At 39.2% G+C, this 22,666-nt stretch overlaps 1 protein-coding gene across 2 annotated transcripts in view; it reads left to right on the forward strand.

Annotated features, from left to right (window-relative positions):
* The window catches only part of XPO5 (exportin 5), a 42,661-nt gene that overhangs the window by 12,289 nt on the left and 7,706 nt on the right, over positions 1 to 22,666 (forward strand). For both annotated transcript variants that reach the window (XM_017676263.3, XM_073224658.1), the window contains 14 exons: positions 1,501 to 1,600; positions 2,457 to 2,540; positions 3,152 to 3,277; positions 4,310 to 4,400; positions 5,670 to 5,798; positions 7,051 to 7,169; positions 10,465 to 10,620; positions 12,530 to 12,571; positions 12,892 to 12,981; positions 13,682 to 13,881; positions 14,419 to 14,518; positions 15,333 to 15,514; positions 20,381 to 20,481; positions 22,147 to 22,243. In XM_017676263.3, the coding sequence (XP_017531752.3) occupies positions 1,501 to 1,600; positions 2,457 to 2,540; positions 3,152 to 3,277; positions 4,310 to 4,400; positions 5,670 to 5,798; positions 7,051 to 7,169; positions 10,465 to 10,620; positions 12,530 to 12,571; positions 12,892 to 12,981; positions 13,682 to 13,881; positions 14,419 to 14,518; positions 15,333 to 15,514; positions 20,381 to 20,481; positions 22,147 to 22,243 (1,617 nt within the window). The remainder of the gene's footprint in view (positions 1 to 1,500; positions 1,601 to 2,456; positions 2,541 to 3,151; positions 3,278 to 4,309; positions 4,401 to 5,669; positions 5,799 to 7,050; positions 7,170 to 10,464; positions 10,621 to 12,529; positions 12,572 to 12,891; positions 12,982 to 13,681; positions 13,882 to 14,418; positions 14,519 to 15,332; positions 15,515 to 20,380; positions 20,482 to 22,146; positions 22,244 to 22,666) is intronic.

The raw sequence follows: 22,666 nt of genomic DNA on the forward strand, positions 1-22,666 counted from the left end.
TACAGAGATTTCTTATATACCCCACCTGCCACACAAATGTATGGCCTCCCCTATATGTGATAATATGAATTATTAACATTTCCCACCAGAGTGGTACATGTGTTAAACTGGATGTATGTACATTAACACATAGTAATCATCCAAAGTCCATAGCTGACCTGAAGGCTCACACTTGGTGTTTTATATTCTCTGGGTATATTCTATGGGTTTCAGCAAGTGTGTAATAATATGTATCCATCATTATGGTATCATACAGACTGTTTCACTGCCCAAAAAATTACTCTGCCTGTTCATCCCTCCTCCTCCACCCCAACCCCTGGCAACCACTGATAATTTTTTACATTCTTAATACTTTTGCATTTTCCAGCATGCCATATAGTTGGAATCATATGGTACATAGCCTTTTCAGACTGACTTCTTTCACTTAGTAGCATGCATTTACAGTTCTTCCATGTCTCATGACTTGATAGCTACCTTCTTTTTAGCCCTGGATAGTATCCTATTGTTTGGATGTACCAAGGTTTATCCATTCATCTACCAAAGAATGACTTGGTTGCTTCCAAGTTTTGCCAGGTACATATAAAGCTGCTATAAGCATCCAAGTTTGACATGCTGTAAACATGTAGGTTTTTTATCTGAACTTAAATTTTCAACTCCTTTGGGTAAATACCAAGAAGCATTATTGCTGGACTATATGATAAGAGTATGCTTAGTTTTGTAAGAAATATCAAACTATCTTCCAAAGTGGCTGTACCATTTTGCATTCTTACCAGCAATGAATGAGAGTTTCTGTTGCTATAAATCCTTGAAAGCATTTGGTGTGGTCAGTGTTGTGGATTTTGGCCATTCTAATAGGTATGTAGCAGTATCTCATTTTAATTTGCAATTCCCTGATGACATATGATGTGGAACATCTTTTCATGTTTATTTGACATCTGTGTATCTTTGGTGAGATGTCTGTTAAGGTCTTCAGCCCCATTTTTTAATCAGGTTGTTTTCTTACTGAGTTTTGAAAGTTCTTTGTGTATTTTGGATAACAGTCCTTATTTAGATGTGTCTTTTGCAGGTTTTTTCCCCAGTGTGTGGCTTGTCTTTTCATTCTCTTGATTATAGCCCTTTTAATTTTGTCAGTGGTATAAGGAATTGTTACATACTCCCCTAGGGATCTAAATCCACCCTGGGTATCAACCATTGTCTTTTTGCGCAGCTTTTTATGCATTTAAGTATATGCTTTGTTTTATGGAGTCATGCTCAGAGTTTACATTATTATCCCCAAATACCCAAGGACCATATAATGCCCAAAATTAGAGTATCTCTTGAGGGATGAAATTGCATTGAACCCTAGTCCTCATCAGTCTTTCAATATTTGTTTTTGTTTTTGTAACTGTAATAATCAACTAAAAATTGAATGTTGAAACACAGATCACATACAGTTCCATGTGATGGAAATCCCTTTGGTTTTCTAGATGTGCAGCTAATCATACTATTTTTCTCTTACAGGACTGCTGATGGAGGAGGCTTAGTAGAAAAACACTATGTCTTCCTGAAGAGACTCTGTCAGGTGTTGTGTGCTCTGGGCAATCAGCTCTGTGCATTGCTGGTGAGCACTTACTTTCTGGAGAGTTTCAGGGCCATTTGAGGAGAGCATTTAGAAAGTTATATTTGTATAAGGGGTTGACATGCCATTAATTTTAGCCTGATGGGGCATTGCCCTACCGATTATTTCAATATTCTATAGATTATCTTATTTTAATAGGGCTGCAATGATGTAAATATTTTTATATTATTAATATAAACATTCACTTATGTTGTTCTGTAAGTCAATATTGCTATTCTTATGAGTGTTGGTATTTGCAGAACATCTGCTACTGAGTGTATTACCCTTTAAAGTTCCACTAGATCATGAAACATTATGGCTTTGAGTAAAGAATTCTCTTCCTAAATCTGAAGGATATATTATTGGATCATAGAGGAAAACTTTATTCTGATTGCCCTGCAAATACCTCTTTAGGGAAATACATAATACTAAGTCTTATAGGTTGAAAGGTAGGACACTGTTACAGTCTTTTGCATTTGATGTTATACCTTTTTGTGGTGTCTTGAATCGTTAGGATAGAGCTTCAGACGTAAGTGGTTATGTAACAGGTTGATCACAGAGATGTGACTACATCAGGTGTGAAGAAATAAAAGGAATTTCTTCTTTCTGCGATTTCTGAAATGAATACTCCTTTTGTTTTACTGTTCCAGAATGGGTTTCAGTGATGATGATTACAGAGGTATTACAGCTTTCCTGTTTTTAGCCCTTGAAATTATGCTTTCTTTAGGCCACAAGGATGTATAAAGTACTTTAAAAACTGAAATTTTTGAGGGTTTATGTTCCCTGTATTTATTACTCCACTCCTACTCCCCACTCCCACTCCCCACCACCATAATGTAGTGGTCTTTTTGTCCTTCAGGGCATGGATTCTGATGTAGAAACACCAGCAAACTTTGGAAAATACCTGGAATCTTTTCTTGCTTTTACAACCCATCCAAGTCAGGTAAACTTTTTGCAGGTAACTTCTCAAAATTATAGTTAGGTAAACCAAATCAAGCACTAGGGCCTGAAGTAATTGGCACCTCATGTCTAAAATGTGACTCTTAACACTGTAGAGAATAACTATAGTGTCATTTCATTAAGACAACTGATGAGTCTTCCTGAGTCAAGTGTTGTATTACCTAGGTCAGCAGCTTTTTCCCTTAGGTAATACTCTGATGATGCTCAATCAGATATGAGGTATATCTCAGGTGATTTGCTACTAAAGATGTTTTAAATACAAAAGTGATTGTGTTATTGTAAAATTAATTTCATCTAATTCAAGATTTTCCTTATAATATAACCCTGAGATTCCTATATCCTTGCTTACATTAAAAAAAATGGTAGAGTTCAGCTTACTCTCCAGGAATTGCACCTGAGCTACAGTCTGTCTTACTAATGTGTGGTCCACAGCAGTCATTACTGCTGTACTAGAGTATGAAGAGTTTTAAAGTATAATAGAGATTAATTTCCGTGGAAAACTATACTTGATAATTGCTGGGCTAGGTAATAGTTGTGGTTATATAAAATCCAAATCCTTAAACTGAGGTTTTCCTGTTCTTTCTTTTCCTTTAGTTTCTACGCTCTTCAACTCAGATGACTTGGGGAGCCCTCTTCCGGCATGAGATCCTATCTCGTGACCCTTTGCTGTTAGCAATAATACCAAAATATCTTCGTGCTTCTATGACTAACTTGGTCAAGGTATGCAATGGGAATCTAAATATGTGGAATGTAGATGAATGCACATAAGAAGACTTAAGACTGGTGTCACTGACAGCCCTGTCTTGGTCACTAAGATTCCTTCCTTGGGCATATTATTCTCTTACTCCTGAAGAAAAAAGCAGTCCATACTGGTTATTATATATACCATTTAAAATTTTGGAGTATTTAATGTGCTAAGTACTGGGTTAGATGCTAGGAAAAAGAAGTGGTAGGAAAAGAGCAGTAACAATGACCATATAATCTAATTATCTGCCATATAATGCTTTTCAGAGGTTAAAAGCAGAAAGGAAGGCAGTCAAGATTCTGAGAGGAAGTAATATTTGATTATCTCTAAAGACCAAGTGAGAGAAGGTTAATGAGAAAAGAGAAAGAATGGAAGCAGACTGCTCATGACCTCAGCAGAGTTGATTATGAATTTCCTGAGATCTGCTAAGGGCTCTTGCATCTGACAGATGCTTAATCTTGATTTGTAAAATTAATAACTGGGATAAATTCCAAGGTCCTTCTTTTTTTTTTTTAATTAAGGTATCATTGATATATCCAAGGTCCTCTTATTGCCTCAAGAAATTCACCTAGGACATAGTACACAATGTTCTAATTCTCTGCCAGGGTGTTCATTAGTTTTTGAATGAACCATCCAAATCTCCATGCTTATTCCCAGGGTTTAGCATTTAAAGGAGACAAATAATTCTCAATTCGTTTTTATTTATGCATGCTATACCAGTACTTTGTCTTGGGACATCTTTATTTGCAAAGATCCTGAGTGATTCCAGAGTTTAATTCTCCCTGAGGAACCTGGGAGAGAGTATTAAATAAGTGTTCTCTTTTCTACGTCTGTCAGGATTATTGGAACTGGGAGCATATTATGCACTTGGAGTAAATCAGAAGCAATTATCTGTCATAAAATATCTCATGCAAACTTTTAATTCTTCTTAAATTATTAAGTGCTTGAGCTCTTACTTTTAGTAAGTCCATTTTCATCCCCTTCCCCAATTATCTTTCTCTTTCCAGATGGGCTTTCCTTCCAAAACAGACAGCCCTAGCTGTGAATACTCTCGATTTGATTTTGATAGTGACGAGGACTTCAATGCTTTCTTCAACTGTGAGTGATGCTGGCCTGGAATTTCTCTCCACAGTCTCAGAATGGCATCTGTGGTTATGAACCATGGCACATGACCTTGGGGGTTCTGTATTAAAGGGCCCTAAATCTGGACAGCAGCCTGATTAATCTCTAGTTTCCCATTGCAGAGGTGCTGGGATTGCACCCATTCCAGGTGTAATATTCACACACACACACACACACACACACACACACACACACACACACACACACACACACAGCCTTTGGACATTGATGTTTAGAAATAACTATACATAAGGGACTTTGAATTCTTTTTGTATTTATGATTAAACACCATCTTAACCTTGTGGGTCTTCTAAAAAGAGAAGAAATTCTATTCTGGTTTCCTCTGTTTTTTGTTTTTGTCTTCAGTAGCTTTATTGAGATATAATTCATTTACTTTTTTCACACATTATAGTATACAATTTAGTGGCTTTTCATATTTTCAGAGTTGTACAACCATCACCACAGTCAATTTTAGGACATTTTCATGACCCCAGGAAACCCTATACCCATTAGCTTTCATTTTATATTCCCCTCATACCTCCCAGCCCTGGGCAAAACCAGCAGTCCATTTTCTATTTCTGTATTTTACCTATTCTGAACATTTCATATAGATGGAATCATAGAACATGTAGTCTTTTATAACTGTCTTTCACTTAGTGTGATGCTTTAAAAATTCATCCACATGGTAGCGTGTATCAGTACTTCGTGCCTTTTATGCCAGTATTTCGTTATATGGACATGCCATGTTTGATTTGTCCATTCATAAGTTAATGGATATTTAAGTTGTTTGTACTTCTTAGCTATTAATAATCATGCTTCTGTAACATTTGTGTACAAGTGTTTGAGTGGATATATATTTTTAATTCTCATGGTACCTAGGAAAGGAATTGCTGGGTCACATGGTAATTCTGTGTTTAATGTTTTGAGGAACTGTCAGATTGTTTGCTGCGGTAGCTGCATTTTTCTACATCCATACCAGCCTGCTCTCCTTTTCCAACAGAAAAGAGAAACCACTTGTAGTTTGCTCCTTATAGGATCTAGCTGGTAGGGCAGCTTCCAGAGGTCATTTATCTTTGAAGATTTCCAAATTTGTTAACAAAGTTTTATCGAACATGTGTTACATTCAGAACACACATTTGCAAAGCAGGCTCTTTAAACATTTTCCCCCTGGGATGCATAAATGAATGCACAATAACTAACTTCCTATTATATGCCAGCTATTGATTTATGTTTCTTTCTTGGCAGCATCCCGGGCCCAACAAGGAGAGGTAATGAGGTTAGCATGTCGTTTGGATCCCAAGACCAGCTTCCAGATGGCTGGCGAGTGGCTGAAGTATCAGCTGTCAACTTCTATTGATACTGGATCCTTGAATTGTAAGGTTTTTAAATTTCTGAACTAGTGAAGTATTGTGTCAAAACTGTACATAGGAAATAAACCTGAGCAATATCAAAAATAGCTTTGCCAACTGCCCAATTCCATCCTAAGGAGTGAGCCTTTTCATTTGCACACACAGAAAGCAGATAACATCAGACCTTTAATCTATTTAAATTAGGATAAAACCATGCTCCTAAAAAACAGCCAGTTCATTGTTGATTTTATTACTTCACTACAGGCCTATCTTAAATTGCATTTCTATACCTTGTTAAAGCTTTTCAACCAGGTTCTAGCTAAGCACCACTCTGAAACTCAGAAAGAATGTCTTGTTAGACATAACAGGAGTGGTACAGGGACTTCCCGTATCACTTAGTCACCTTAAAACACCTTATATGAATCAAAATAACCCTTCTTTGCCCAAATGCATAAGCCAGGTAACTTCTCAGTACTCCTTATCTTGTCTGTTGTCTTACTAATGCATGCCAAGGGTGACAGGATTAATAAAGCAGAAGATGTAAGTCACTGCTTTAGAGAAGCTCCATATTAATGATCAGTTATCAAGTATACTAGTTACTGGCATTTATGGAATTTAACATTCAGTTTTGCATATTCACTGACTCTGAAGGTTCCTGGTATCTTGTAACTTGAGTGTTCACAGAGGCCCAAATGTGTTGCACCAAGATGAAGCTAGTAAATGGGAGCTCTATCTGGAAGCAAGAAAAGTAATCTGTAAATCTTTTTTACCTATGCCATGCTTGTTTGATGTGCTTCAGTGACATTTGTGAACTTGGAGGTTTGACACAGTTCTCCAGACGTAGTGCTTGTAATTGTTGTGAAGCTACTAGATGTGAAGCAACATTTTGTTCTTATGTCAGCTCCTTGTTAGAAGGATTCTTTATGGACTCAAGGGTCTTAATTATGCAGACAGCCTGGACAGATTATAAAAAGGGAGGAAGGAAAAACTAATATTTATCAGTTGCCTCTAAGTGGCAAGACACTGTTTTTGATGTACATTTTTATTCAGTACTTAGTGTGGTGTTATAGGCAAGGCCCAGAGAGGTGAATTTGGACAGTTCATTGTTAGGGGTGGAGGCAGCATAGGGACCTCTCTCTGCTTTTTGTTCTTTAATTTTCCTAGTCCATTCCTTCAGCTGAAATTACCAAGTAGTCTCTAAGGCCCCGTTGTCCCTCTGTACCTTCTGTGATTCTACAGAATTGATAAGTGTGTTTTAAAACCCTGTTCTCCTATAGCTGGATCTGGAGAAGGCAGCCTTTGCTCCATTTTCTCACCTTCATTCGTGCAGTGGGAAGCCATGACCTTTTTTTTGGAAAGTGTCATCAACCAGATGTTCCGAACACTAGATAAAGAAGTAAGTAACTGTTCCCCATTCTCATTGCATAAGAATTTTGATCCTTTTAAAATTGGCAGAAGTATAGGAAAATTTGTGTGTGTGCATTTTTCAGAACATGAAACTAAGATTCAGAGAGATTAAGTAATATACTCAAGTTCAGATAGCTAGTAAACAGCAGACTGGGACCCAAACTCTGTTCCCTCTGACTCTAAGCCTTACAATGTTTAGCATTCATTTTAAGGGGAAATAAGATGAACCTGACAGTACGGGAAGCACAGGTAGGATACTATTGCAGGGGAGACCATGGAAACCATGAATTGGAAAACTTTAAAAGATACTGCCATTAAACATCTTTTTCAATTGATGGCAGATAGATCAGAATATTCATGTTGGCTGATCAGTGTCCCTCTTTCCTGAGTAATCTGAACTAATAGCTCTTGTTATCTATACTTAATGTCACTTACCACGCTTCTCATAACATTACCTTAGATGCTCTAATTAATTGGATACCAATGCATAACATTAACTACATTAACTACATTAAAATAATTGGATTGCTAATTTGGGGGTAATTCTGTCTCACATTCTAATTAGTTGAAAAAGGAATCTATGTCCCTTGAAGATATGTGCGATACAGTACTTTTTCTCACAAGGGGCATATTAACATATTAGATCTTAGGGTCATTCATCTACTTTTATATCGATTCACTTCACTTTGAATGATGGCATTCAGTTTGTCCCAAAATCTAGGTGGGAAACCCTACTTGGATCCTGCATTTTTTATTAAGTTAGCCCTTTTTCAGGTTTAGATGGGACTTAGCTAATAGAGTTAAGTATGGCAAATCAAGAAAGCCCCTTGTTAAATCGAGGGAAATGGCCCTGCTGTTTACTTTCCTGGCATTCTTAAGCTAAACACCTTGAATAAATCCACGAATGTGGGTATGGACTGCTTGAAGACAGGAGAATAAAACGGTCAGACTTTGTCAGGTAGGTGTCTTTAAGATGTATGAAACTGCTAGACTATTGGGGGCAGGGGATGCTGAGTGGGCTGGAGTTTTACAGTAAGTCCTTGAATATGATAGTATACTAGTTGGTCAAAAGGTACAAAAAAATTGGGAATGTACATTGGAGAAAGATGATGGCTAGGGACAAAGCATAGCTAAAGAGTAAATTTGACAGAAATTTGATAGGAGTCAGAACAAATGGTGAGGGGTGGGAAACAATTACTTTTCTTCAGGAGAATTCCCTAGATGATAGTATTTATGTTTGTTAATGATAATCTCTGACTCTTAAAACCTTTTTTTCTTGAAAAATGAAATGGGTCAGAATGAAGCATTCCTAGTCAAGAGAGGTGTTTGGTGAATATATATGAGATGAAATTATTCACCTACTTGTTAATGAAGCTGTAATACATTATATGTCCCAGGAGTTGCAAGTGACAGATTTCAGCCTGTTATAGTCCCACTTGTTGCTGTCAATTTCTGACTGCTGAGTACTGCCTAGTCCAGTGGTTTTGCAAACTGCTCATTCTCTGCCCTCAATCCCTACTCTCACCCCAGGGTCAGCCAGAGCAGCTCAGCTTTTATCATTTGACAGATTCTGACCAAGAGGTTCTTCAGCTAACAAGTTTGAAAAGCTGCTCATCTCTCCCAAAGTAGCATTAGCTAAGCTTTTATTTGTGGTAGTATGCATCTGAGAATTGGGTAGAGCCTTTAGCAGTTTTAGCAATGGATTAATATAGGGAATAGCTTTGGAGGAAAAGACATCACATTTTGAAGATGAGGATTGATTTACCTCAAAAAAATACAAAGCTGCAGTATTTTTAAACAGTGTGGTATGGCATTAGACACTGCTTATTGGAACAAACAGACCAGAAACAACCTGGAGCATATTTAAGCTTCCCAAGAAATTGAGAAGGATTGAATCATTTAATAAATAGCATAGAGAAAATTACCTGTTTGTGGAAAGGTTCCCAACTCAAAAAATGAAAGTAATCACAAAAAAGTTAATGATTTTAACTATATATTTTTTGAACTTACTAACTTTAAAAGGTAAACTTGGAACAATATTCACAATAAATATGTATGGAATTAATATCCTTACTGTAAAAAGCCTGTATCTCTTAAACATCACTTATAGAGTACAACTGCTAGAACAACTCAGAGAATAATTTCACAATACCTAGTTGACTACACATAGCCTTATAACCCAGCACCTCCACCCCTAAGTTTGTACTCTGAGGAAACTATATGTGTACAGAGCAATACTGGTAAAAGCATTTTATGTTAAACTAAGAAAAAGCACTTAAAGCTACCAAAAGATTGTATAGATTGTATTTATAGAGCAGTGAAGATGAGCTAGGGTTATCCTATAAATAAGGATGATTGTTATGAACATAATGTTGACCCAAAACAGCAAACAACAAAAGTAAACATGGTACTGTATAACCAGGAACATGTACACTGTGGCACAAGTATACGTAAATGAAGGAATCTGTGAAATTGTGAATACCAAATAGAGGATAGTGGCCACATCTAGGACAGAAAAGAAGGGTATATGCACAGAGCAGTCACTGTGTCAGCAACATTGTACTTCTCAAAGCAGTCATGTAGAGGTTTTTTAAAGGATTGCTTATACCTTTTTAAAAGCCTGGAATATTTCACAATAAAGCTTTTTTTAATAAATTGATAAGAAAAACACTGGAACTCACTAGAGAACTAGACAAAAGATATAAAATACAGAGGAGACACTAGTTACTAAATATGCAAAAAAATTCAGCCTTGTTAGTAATCAAAGAAATACAAATTTAAATAAACTTTTTTCACTAACTGCAAAGGTTTTAGGGAATAAACTCACTGCTGCTGAGAACATGGTAAGAAGGCCACATTGGTGGGTAGGGAATTGGTTGATGCAGCCTGTAAGGGAGAAAAGCAATTTGAATTGAAAATATTCTTACCTTTTCACTCAATAATTCCAGCTATCCCCAAAAGTCTCTTATTCAATGAAATAATTGAAAATGTAACCAAAAATTTTTTGACAAAAATGTACTTTAAGCATTATTTACAATGAAGAACTGGATATATTCTCAACTGCTAAGAGTAGGAATCACCTGCATACCTGAGGTGACACATGGTGGCATCATTTATGAAAATTTTTAATAACATGGAGTGATGCTTTGAATTTTAAGGGTTAAAAAGCAGTGTATAAAACCACATGTGGCAACCATGTTATGTATTTATAATCTAGAGCTAAAGGAAATTTACCAACAGTGGTTATCAGCCATGTCACCCCTCTTAACATGTCTGTATTACAGGAAATTCCTGTTAATGACGGAATAGAGCTGTTGCAGATGGTCCTGAACTTTGACATGAAGGATCCCCTCATCCTGTCCTGTGTCCTCACTAATGTTTCAGCACTCTTTCCATTTGTCACCTACAGACCAGAGTTCCTGCCCCAGGTCTTCTCTAAGGTAAATTCTCTCTCCTTTGTAAACTTTATTTTGGCAAGTTTAGGCTAATTATTTTTTGTAACTGTTGTTAGAAGCATGTGAGACAAGCTCATCAACAGACAGTCATTTACTCAATTTATCAGGCATTTACCCAGTACTTACTGTGGATCAGGCACCCTGCCAGTAGAGAAGCCTCACCCTTTAGGAGTGCTCTGTTTGGGAAGCAAGTCACATGAACAGGTGTACCTGTGTGGCATTGCAGTTAGTAGTGGCGTATACTGAGGAATGGAAAGGAATGCCTTAAGGAGGGTGTGAGAGTGAGCCATCAGATCACTGGAAGGGGACTTGTGAAAGCAAAGGTCGGCATGGCGGATTTCAGGTTTCAGCACAGTTGAGGAGTGGCGCAGCACCTGAGTGAGAATACTGGATACCCCAGGAGGGAGAAGGGGGTGGGTTCTGTTTTGAATACAGTGTTTGAAGGATATGTACAATATGTAGCTGGTAACACCTCACAATAAATTGCCTGTTTGAGGTCAAAGGTCTGGCATCTAGAAACTTATGACATAAAAATAAGGCAGCATTGAGAATGCAGCAGTCCAGTTTGAAAAAGACAGATGCACCCCTATGTTTATCACAGCACTATTTATAATAGCCAAGAAATGGAAGCAACCTAAGTGTCCATCAGTAGATGAATGGATAAAGAAGATTGGTACATATACACAATGGATTATTATTCAGCCATAAGAAGAAAACAAATCCCACCATTTGCAACAACATGGATGGAGCTAGAGGGTATTATGCTCAGTGAAATAAGCCAGGCGGAGAAAGACAAGTACCAAATGATTTCACTCATCTGTGGAGTATAAGAACAAAGAAAAAACTGATGGAACAAAACAGCAGCAGAATCACAGAACCCAAGAATGGACTAACAGTTACCAAAGGGAAAGGGACTGGGGAGGATGGATGGGAAGGGAGGAATAAGGGGGGAAAAAGGTGGGGGGTGCAATACTATTAGCAGACATAATGTGGGGGGGGCACGGAGAGGGCTATACAACACAGAGAATACAAGTAATGATTCTACAGCATCTTACTACGCTGATGGACAGTGACTGTAATGGGGTATGTGGGGGGACTTGGTGATGGGGGGAGTCTAGTATACATAATGTTCCTCATGTAATTATAGATTGATGTTACAAAAATAAAAATAAAATGAAAAAATAAGGCAGCAGCATCAAAAAAGTGCCCAGAGTGAAGGTGAAGCACTAGCAAAGGGGAGATGTACTCAGAGTTAGATGTGTGGCTCAAGCAGGGAACCTGGGGCTCACCATCACTGGAGAGGAGGACAAGGAATGAGAGGCACCCCTCCCACCCCCTGCTGCCCAAGAAGTAAAAAAGAGAAAGCTAGAGAAATGGAGAAGATGTCGTATTACAAAGGTCAGTAGAACTTCAAAAAGGTAGACTCATTTGTTGCAACAAAAACTATTAGAAGTAGAGACTGCCGTAGGGTTTCTCGGTTAGCCCTTTGCTAGAAGTTATTCCACCATAGTGGTTAGGGCAGCAGTCATATTGCACTGAGTTAAAGAATAAATGGAAAGCTATAAGATGGAGTCAGAGAAGGTAAATTACTCAACTTTTAACAGAAAGTGAAGAAGGGAGAGGTGTCACTGCTGCCAGGTGTTAGTGGTGGCCTGGATTGTTCTGGGATTCTGTGACCTTCATCTTTATGAAATGTTTGATGGTAAAATTATGGCTCTTAAGCCTCTTACAGTTATGTGAGAAAATGAACATCTGAAACTTTGTCATGTCAACTGAAAACCCTTTTGTTTCCGTGTTATTTACACTCGGGGTTTTGCTGTAAACTTTATGGTAACCACTGTTTGAAAATACGCATTTGGTACTCATCAGTGGCCTTTTTTTTCCTTCCCCTTAGCTTTTTTCATCTGTCACTTTTGAAACTGTGGAGGAAAGTAAGGTAAGAACCATTAGTTCAACAAATTGTAACTTCTTGGGAGCAAAAGTATGAATATCTAACACTTAGTCTAGAGTCTTTAAAAAGTAGAATGGGTTGGTAAAGGCAGGTGATGGGTCATATTATATGGTATTCCACACTAGAGAACTAGAGATACTCTATGGCAAACAGCAGACAAGGATTCATGATGACTATAAATGCCCCTCCATTATACGCCACAGTTGTGAAGACTGATTGTGAATTTTCCTCTGAAGGACATATTTATATGACTTTATGCAGCATCTGTAAGAGTGGCTCCAAGTTTGTTGACTATCTCTTCCCAGGCGCCCAGAACCCGGGCAGTGAGAAACGTGAGGAGACATGCTTGTTCCTCCATCATCAAGATGTGTCGTGACTACCCGCAGCTCGTGCTGGTAAGCCACTGGACTCTAGCCAAGTAGCCCCCGAGACCTGTCGAGTTTGGTTACATTTCTCTGAAAACCCAGAGCCCTAATTACAGCTCACAGAAAGGGAAAGCTTTTCTTAGAATAACCATTGTTGAGCTAAAAATGCAACTGTCTTCCCTCAACATAAATGGTTCTCTTCCATATGGATGACCAGGCTTTCCTGTCACGTGCTCCTCTTTACTGTACGATGTCATGGTCTTTATTTACTGCTAAATCATGTACCTAATCTTGAGAGAAGCCAGATACAAGCCCCAACATTTTTTGGAGGGTTTCCACAAGAAATTTAACACAAGTCCAAGGTTACGAATTAACCAGGAATTTCTTCTCTGAATACTCAGCAGTTATTTGTCTCCCCATATGTATGAAAGCCAGCTGATCTTTGTGAATATACTATAAAGGTTGATGTAGAAAAAAAGGTTGTCTTCACTGTTGTAGTCATGGGAAAGTGCAACTACCCAACAGTCAAGGTGAGAACCACCTTCTGCCTAAATTGTCTTGCTTGTTCAGACAAAATAAGGATATTATAACTAAATTATTAAGTGATAGTCTTACAGGTCTGACCTTCCTGGGAGTGTCTTGATCATCATTCTCCCTTCCTTGAGGGACCTACCTCTCCCTGAAAATCAGACCTTCACCACTTCTGGGGGTTTTTCCTTGTAATTTGCAGCCCAATTTCGACATGCTTTATAACCATGTGAAGCAGCTCCTTTCCAATGAGCTACTCCTGACACAGATGGAGAAGTGTGCCCTCATGGAAGCCCTGGTTCTCATTAGCAACCAATTCAAGAACTATGAGCGTCAGAAGGCGTTCCTAGAAGAGCTCATGGCACCTGTGGCCAGCATCTGGCTTTCAGAAGACCTGCACAGGTAGGGGAGATCCTTTGCCCATGACCCATGTACCCATTCTACTTCAGGAGCTATACCCAGGTGAGGGTTTAAGGATATCGTGATATAATGGCTCTATCAGTGACATCTGAAGGTCTTTACAAGCAGTCTTTTATTCTAGTTGCTGAAAATGCCACCTTGCTGTACAGATGTGTAGGGAGGAAGAGGGAATGAGTAAAAATAGTATGGGTCAGGGGCTGGAGTCAGATCTGCTGTATTGTCTGCATTGCAGCACCAGCACATGTAGAAAAGAAAGAACAGTCTGTAGGCACCAAAGTAGGAGCGGCACAGGCACTAATCTGTGCTCGCATTGCGTTCTCAAACTTGTGTCCTTTTGATCCTTAAAGTGTTGCTAAGAAATATAAACCTTCAAAAAGCAGCTGACAAGATGATTAAACTCCCCCAATCTGTAACAGCCGCTTTTGGGACCAAGTAATAATAGTGTATTAGCTCAGGTGGAAGAAATTGATCTCGCTTAGAATCAGGGTATAACTTGTCTTTTCCTCCTCCAATCTTCAGAGTGCTGTTGGATGTTGATGCTTTCATTGCCTATGTGGGTGCAGATCGGAAGAGCTGTGACCCGGGCCTGGAGGATCCCTGTGGTTTAAACCGCGCACGAGTGAGTAAGCCTCTCCTCGGAATGGGAAGTTGCATTGGCCATCGAGTAAGGTGCTGTGTTTGTCAAGTTTCTTACAAATTTGTATTTTTTCTATATGATCAAGAAACTTGGGAATCTCCATGTCCCTAAGCCTTTCTTTTCCTCGTTAGACCTGAGTTCTTGAGTTAGTTCCCACAGCAGAGCAGGTAGTCTCTTCTGTGATGTCACTGTTCTGGCTTTAAGGATCTCTGAATAGCACTGAGGAGTGAAGATGTATTGAGGAAGTAGGTCAGAACTTGGTCAGCAGGGGGTGTCCTTCCTGCCAGTGCTGTCTGGCAGGCAGAGTCCTAAATGATGGCCTGACTTGCAAACCTGAGATTTTCAGTTCTTTGCTCTTCTAACAATCCTTGTTCCTGGCTCTATATTAATTAACCTGGCAAGTAGCAGGTTGTTTGAGAGTACTGTGAGCGAGCATAAAGGCAAAAACTATCAAGGCTCAAGCTGGAGGGTGCACAGTCAACTCATAAACAAGATAGAATGGCAATCTAAACAGTTTTGAAGCATGTCCAAGCCACTTTCTGATTGGGATCCTCTGACAGGGTCACTGCAGCCTCTAGAAGGACATCCTCATGAGAGGGAACCTTCTAGAGCCTGCCACTGATCTGAAGATGGCAATGAAAGGACCCTTCTTGGAGTTAACCTTAAAGGAAGGGATAGCCATGGGGCTGTGGAGGGAATTTCCTCTCTTGAGCATCTGTATCATTTTTATTTGTAAGAGCATTTTGTCATTTCTTCCCCTTTTTTGTCTACCTTTCATTTCTGTGTTTTTCTGTAGATGAGCTTTTGTGTGTATAGCATTCTGGGTGTTGTGAAACGAACTTGCTGGCCCACTGATGTAGAAGAGGCCAAAGCTGGGGGATTTGTGGTGGGTTATACACCCACTGGAAATCCTGTCTTCCGTAACCCCTGCACAGAACAGATTCTGAAACTTCTCGACAATTTGCTTTCTCTTATAAGGTAAGTCAGAATAATGGTTTTTCTCTGTTGTTTTTTTTTCTTTTCCTAACTTACAAATTCAAAAGTTCAGTCTGTTTATATTTCTTCAGATCATGGTGGTGTTAAATGAAGGATTAGGTCTTGTTCCTTTCCAGAAGGTGATGTTACTTTTCAAAAGTAACATCAGCTCTCACTTGTATAATTCTTGGATTCCAAATGAATACGTGGAGGTTAGTCCCAAAGTAGCTTTTCTCATTTTGAGCCCTTTCTGTGTTATTTTTATACTTTATCTCTCTTTTTACTTTAAATATTATATGGCCTGAATTTTGAAGGAATTGTTCATTGGAAGCAGGACAATTGCTTTCTGTAATGGTTTTCTCTCTGGCGTTCAGACACGCTAATCTGAATTTATTGATTGTGATCTCAGAGGGACCAAACATCCAGTAACTAAACATGCCAAAGGAGGACCTGATACATGTTCCATCTCACTTTCCTAGGTCTTTACTTCTCAAAGTGGAGTCCTTAGAGCAGCATCAGCATTTACCTGAGAGCTTGTTTGAAATGCAGAATCGGGGCCTCACCCCAGACATATTAAATCAGAGTCTGCATTTTAACAAGATCCCCAGGTGACTGAAGGTGGAGAATCACTGTTGTAAATTTCATGAGCTGACATGTTCACATGGCAGACCAAGTCTAGGCTTGTTTACTTGATGTACACAGGGATACTCTCTTCAGAGGAAGGTGAGCTTTGGCTAGAACTGAGTTATCCTGGCCAAAGCAAAATTTGATTGCTTTTTGTATCTCATAGTATTCTGAGTTACAGGGTAAAGCTCTGTTCCAGTGCTTTTTGGCCTCTTATCCAGGGTGTAATAGCAGAGTCTCAACTGGGCAAACCAAATTACTCATGTCTCAGGAACACTGTGCCAAAACAGACACCTTAGACCGTAAAGTAAGCTTAAGAATCAAAGGTTTTAAGTTAATGATCAAATTGGAGAGCTGGAGCATCTGAAAGAGTTGTCATTGGAGACCTGTCTGTAGAAACAGGCAATACTTGGTGCTGATTTCAAAAGGACGAAAGAAAAGTCAAGAAACAAGTGTGGCTTAAATGTTGAGAGGGTAGGAAAATAGTTAAGAAAAGGTTTGTTTCCATATTGATGTTTTTAAAACCAAGTTCTTCTGTGGCTTAGAGAAATGTTAAAGTGATGGTCAGATGGCAACATACAACTGAGCCTTTTTAGGCCTGTGGCCATAGTCCCTGTGGGGAGAACCCAGACCTGGAAGCGAGGTTCACTCCTGGCTGGGGGAGGAGCCCACAAGAACAGTGGGTTGTCAATGCTTTTGGAAAACCCCAAACTCAGTCAAAAGGAATTTGGGAAACATTGACCATAGATGCAGAGCAGTTAAGATTTCTTAAGTGGTGTGCAGCTGGAGTTGTTAGGGTTTTGTCTTGTTTCTGTAGTAAACTTTGTCTTGAAGTATGATGTAAGGGCACATATATATTGAGGAAAAGGGCAGGAGTTATGAATGCATATAGATGAATTTTCACAGAGTGGATACATCAGTATGATCAGCACCCAGATCAAGAAACAACTTTATCAACACCTGCCACAAGGGTGCCCACTATTGTGACTTTGAACACTGCACCTGGTTTTTTGAGCTTTTAATAAGCGGAGTCAGAAGCTTGCATGCCTTCATGCCTGGCTTCCCTTGCTCAGCATTACGTTTGTGAGAGTCATCATGTCACTGCATGTAGTTGTGGTTTGGTCATGCTCATTGCTTATGTGGTCCTCTGTTGTGCAAGTGTGTGTGTAACTTAGTTACTCATTTAATATTGATGGACTTTTGGGTAGTTGCCAGCATTTTATTATTACAAGTAGTGTGGGTATTGACATTCTTGCTGATGTCTTTCAGTATACACATCATCTCTACTGGGTGGGAACAGCATCCTACATGTAGGAATAGAAATCCTTGTTTATAAGGTATGCCTGTTCTCAGTTTTCATAGAACCAAATAGTTTTCTAAAGTGGTGTATTGATTTACATTCCCACCAGTTGTGTATCAGAATTGGAAGTTTTAACTCCTTGTCAAATAGTCTGATAGGCAAAGAATGTGTCAGCCCTGCACTGTCCTGTATGGTAGTCACTAGCCACATGTGGCTGGCTATTGAGCACTTGAAATATGGCTGGTGTGAGCTGATACAAGCGGTAAGTGTAAAATACATGCCAGATTTCAGAAACTTAGTACAAAAAAGGAATGTGAAATACCTCAGTAATATGTTGTATTGATAACATGTTGAAATGATTTTTTTGATGCATTGGGTAAAATAAAGTATGTTTTGCTTCTTTTCACTTTTAAAGTTTGGCTGGCTAGGAAATTTTAAATGGCTTTTGTGGCTAATGTTTTATTTCTATTGGACATTCTTACTCCTGGTGGGTTGGATAGAGGACAGATGTGGGGAGCAAAACTCTGTGGTTCTCAAAAGGTCTGTTGTCATCAATACCTGTTTAGAATAACAGCTTTTCTGCTAACTTGAAGTTTGTTACATTGTTTCCATACGACTTCTGTATGTTTTATTGAAATCTTTATAACAAGACATCTCTTGTTTAGCATAGTGGTTATACTCACAACTGGTCATACTAAGAATATTTTAGATATTTAGGTACAGATTGTATGAAACTTTAAAGTTTTTTTACCTGGTTGTCTTCTTTTTTGCCAAGCTATAACTATTTCCTTTTCATATGGAAGCACAGAACTCTTTTAACTGGCAAGTATTTCAGGAAAGGTAATAAATAGTTCAGGAGTCCGAATATTACTAGAGGTTGTAGATGTCAGTGCTATGAACACCTGACCTGCAATCAGAGATATCATAACATCATATACTCTAAGTCTTCCTGCCACCACTTGTGAGTTAGCTGTCTTCTTGCCAACATTTATTTTGTTTTTTTGGTAATAGCCATCTTAATGAACATGAAGCAGTATCCCATTACAGTTTTGATTTGTATTTCCCTAATGATCTGTGATATTGAGCATTTATTTCATGTACTTTTTTGGCCATTCATATCTTCTTTGGAGAATTTCTATTCAAGTTTTTTGCCCATTTTGTAATATAGAGAAATTGGAACCCTGTGCACTGTTGGTGGGAACATAAAATGGTATAGCCACTGTGGAAACAGTTTGGTGGTTCCTCAAAAAAACTAAAAATAGAATTATCATATTATCCAACTCCAGTTCTGAGTATATGCTCAAAATAATTGAAAGCAGAGTCTTAAAAAGATATTAATACACCCTCACTCATAGTAGCATTATTCACAGTAGCTAAAATGTGGAAGCAACCAAAGTGTCCGTCAGTGGGTAAATGAATAAGCAAAATTTGGCATATATACAACAACGGAACATTATTCAGACTTTAAAAGGAAGGAAATTCTCCAATATGCTAAAACATGAATGAATCTTGAGGAGACATTATGCTAAGTAAAATTTGCCAGTCACAAAAAGGCAAATACTGTAGGGTTCCACTTCCATGAGGTACTTGATGTAGTCAAAATCATTAAGACAGAAAGGATGATGGTGGTTGCCAGGGGCTGGGAAGAGAGGGAGAATGGGGAGTTATTGTTTAATTGGTATGAGTTTTTATTTATAAGATGAAAATAGTTGTGGGGATGGATGGTGGTGATGGTTGGATAACAGTGTGAGTATATTTAATATCACTAAACTGATACTAAATGAAAGATTTTATATGTATTTTGCCACAATGAAAAAAAGAAAGTAAAGCCTGTTGTAATTGTCAGTGTAAGCAAGTCAGACCACAGACTGGCAGAAGATAATTACAACCCAGGAGTTGCAAAGACCAGTATCCAGTAATGCTACCTAGTTATGTCTTCCATAGAGAAATTCTCACACATGTACAGAAGACCTCTGCAGGAAAGCTCATTGCTGGGCTCCATGTAAGCGAGAGGCAAACTTATTAGTAGCTCTCAGTAGGGATTTGGAGAAATAAACTGGGATTAACTACATGACGTTCTAAAAGGCAGAGTATACTAATGAGTGTGCATGCTTATATTTAAAAAAAACAATGTCTAGGGTTTTGTGTGTGTGTGTGATTTTTAAGCACCATCTGTTCAGTGTGCATCTCAAGTATTTAACCTTGCTGGTGCCTGTTATATTCACTAATACTCTGTATGTTTGCCATATTTATAATTAACAAAAATAGGCAGCCTCACTCTCCGGTTCTAGATTGCTCAATTGATGCCATTGCTGGGACAGGGGACTAGGCAGGTAGATCAGGTCCACCATCACCGCTCTTTGGTCATACAGAGCCAGGAGGTGCTCGACTAAGTCATGTTGGTCTTCTGCTAGGAATCGTGGATGTTCTTTCACATGTTGGGAATTGTGAATGTTCCTCCAGGGGGCTGTGAACTCTGTCGGAGCATTGTAGGGTCTATACTCTTGGAATGGAGACAAAACATCTGAAAAATGCGGGCATGCTACTTTCTGCTCTGTGTTCCTGCCTGTGAATCCACAATGCCCCTGACATTTATTTCCTCCTGTACCACTGGTGGATGAAACGGTGGAAGTGCCAAGGCATTGTTCAGGTTTAAAACAGTTTTGCTTTCTAGCTTCAGTCTGTGATACTGTCTGACTTTCCCAAGAATTGGTGCCCATTTTGATTACTTTTAGGTGTTGTATGCTATAGAATTAAATAGCTTCAAGTCTATTCCTATTTCCAGGGAAATATTTAAATGTTTATACCTACTTTCCTTTCCCCTGCTGGGAATAGTATTAACTAGGATCTGTCTATGTGGAAGTGCAGTGTCACTGAAATTACTAGGTGAGACGCATTCTGCAACACACCAGGAAAAGTTCACATAGCATTCTTATTTCTTTCAGAACTCACAATACTTTATATGCACCAGAAATGCTAGCCAAAATGGCAGAGCCTTTCACAAAAGCTTTGGATATGCTTGAAGCAGAAAAATCTGCTATTTTAGGTAAGAAATTGAGCCTTTCTTTCTTAAGTTCACCTTATCTCTTAGGGGCTCCCCAAGCAACCCTGTGTCACCTCCTTCTCACTTGACCTTGACCTGAAGTGCATCTGTGGAGTTCCTGCAGGCTTGCCCAAAGCAAGCACATTTACCTCATTACCTTAGCACACAGAGAAGGTCCTTAGAGACAGTTTTTCCCCACTTTCCCCCCTGCCCCCGACAACCCTTCTAAGTAGTGATGTGTGTTAGAGCCAGTTAGCTTATCAGTAAAACACAGGTTTTTGACCTGAAGGATATTAGCATATTTTCCTGTCTTGCATATACTTTAAAAATAGAGTATTAAAACAATTAAGCTTAATAGCTTTAATAAGTAAAATTATGTATTATCAAAAATTTCAGAGAAATAGAATCTGGGCCATATTTCCCAACTGTTCCCTTGATCAGAATGTTGCTTTAATTCATTTTTCCTAATATTAGCAAGTAACTGCAATCGTGTGATAGTGCTGTGAAAAAAGTAGCTGTTTATTGGGAGACCTAACCTGTCTTGGGGAGGAGTCAGCGGATTGCTTCCCAGTGGAGACTTGAAGGATGAGTAGGAGCACGTCAGGTTGGGGGCAGGAGGAGGTGGTAAACATGGGCAAACAGAACAAGCCAGTACAAGAACCTGAGCACGCAGAAAAGAACACAGTCTGTCCAAGGAATAGAGAGGGTGACTTGTGTGGCTGGAACACAGAGCAAAACAGTGGTTAGAAACTAGAACTAGAGACACCCAGAGTTGCCTAAACCTCGTACCCATCTCTGATGCTTCATGGTGACTTACCACAGAGTCCCCACAGTTTGTCCTCAGCCACAGTCTCTGCCTGGCCCTGGCTGTGATTAAGCAATCCAGTGCACTGTGACATTAATGAAAGGAAAGGAGCTCATGTCTGTCTGTCCTCACCTACATGTTCCTGAGCCATTTTCTTTGGCCCCGTTACACTTAAGGTGCATGTTGCAGCCAGCAGTAAAGAAAGATCTTCCAAGAAATAGCTTGCTGTTAATATAAAAAGTACGTGTTGCTTCATCCCCTATCCCCTTCCCCCCCTCATTCAGTTATTCAAATTAAGACAGAAACTGTTATAGAAAGATATGGTCAACCAAAGCATACTAGAATGAAAAAACAGTTCCCTCTCATAGCTTCCAACCATGAGCAAGGCTGAAATATAAAATTACCTCTGATTAGAAGTTACAGATCTTTTAAGGCAATTGTTATACCAAGGTTAGTGGGTTTCATTTTGTTCTGCTCTAGATCTTGGGCTTTTGCATAAAGTTTTGCTTGAAAAAGTTCTACAGCTTAAAAAAGGAGGGGGCCATCCCCAGTGCCTTATGGAGAGATCCTATTTTGTGCTGTCATTATAAGTTTTGGTACGGGTCCTATCTGGAGAAACCCAGCAAAAGTTGGAGTACCCAGGTCTAGCCTGAAGTCCTGGGTACTCATAGCTTTTACCTTTCCCTACCAAAACAGGGGAGCTGGCACCTTTAGGGAAGCTCGTAGTACCTCCAGCTGGTGAAAGACATGGCCAGCTACTTTGTATTCATAGCCCTCCTCATCCCCCAGCCCCCATCCCACCCACATCTGCTTGCTGTAGGGTGCTGGCAGGTTAAGACTCTTCTGACTGTCTTTCTCTGTAGGATTACCTCAGCCTCTCTTAGAATTGAACGACTCTCCTGTCTACAAAACAGTCTTGGAAAGAATGCAGCGTTTCTTTTGTACCCTCTATGAAAACTGGTAAGGAGCCACTGCTGCCTCTCCATACTCTCTTCCTAGACATGCATTGTATAGGAACCGTCATGGGGTAGACTTCTGATCTAGAATTCTGGAGTACAGGTAAGAAGAGGCAAGAATTTGACAGCAAACTCACGATTCTATTAGATCAAAATGAACAGGCTGCTTTCCTGCATTTGTTTTTTTATAATCATCATATGTGCCTCAGTCCTAGCTATGACTTCTTGTTTTATACACAAATTGTCTGTTTCCTGTACATAAAATGGGGAGACCAAAGTAGAAGATGGGATTGTGGGGAGGAATGCATGTTCCCAGACCCCCTCACTACTCGTAGCCTACCTTTCACCACAGCTAGCCAGACTTTATCTTCAGGTCCTGGTTACAGGATAGGGAGATGACAGGCCCTCCTGTACACTGCCACACCCA

This window comes from Manis javanica, chromosome 16, assembly GCF_040802235.1.
Source record: "Manis javanica isolate MJ-LG chromosome 16, MJ_LKY, whole genome shotgun sequence".
NCBI lineage: Eukaryota > Metazoa > Chordata > Mammalia > Pholidota > Manidae > Manis > Manis javanica.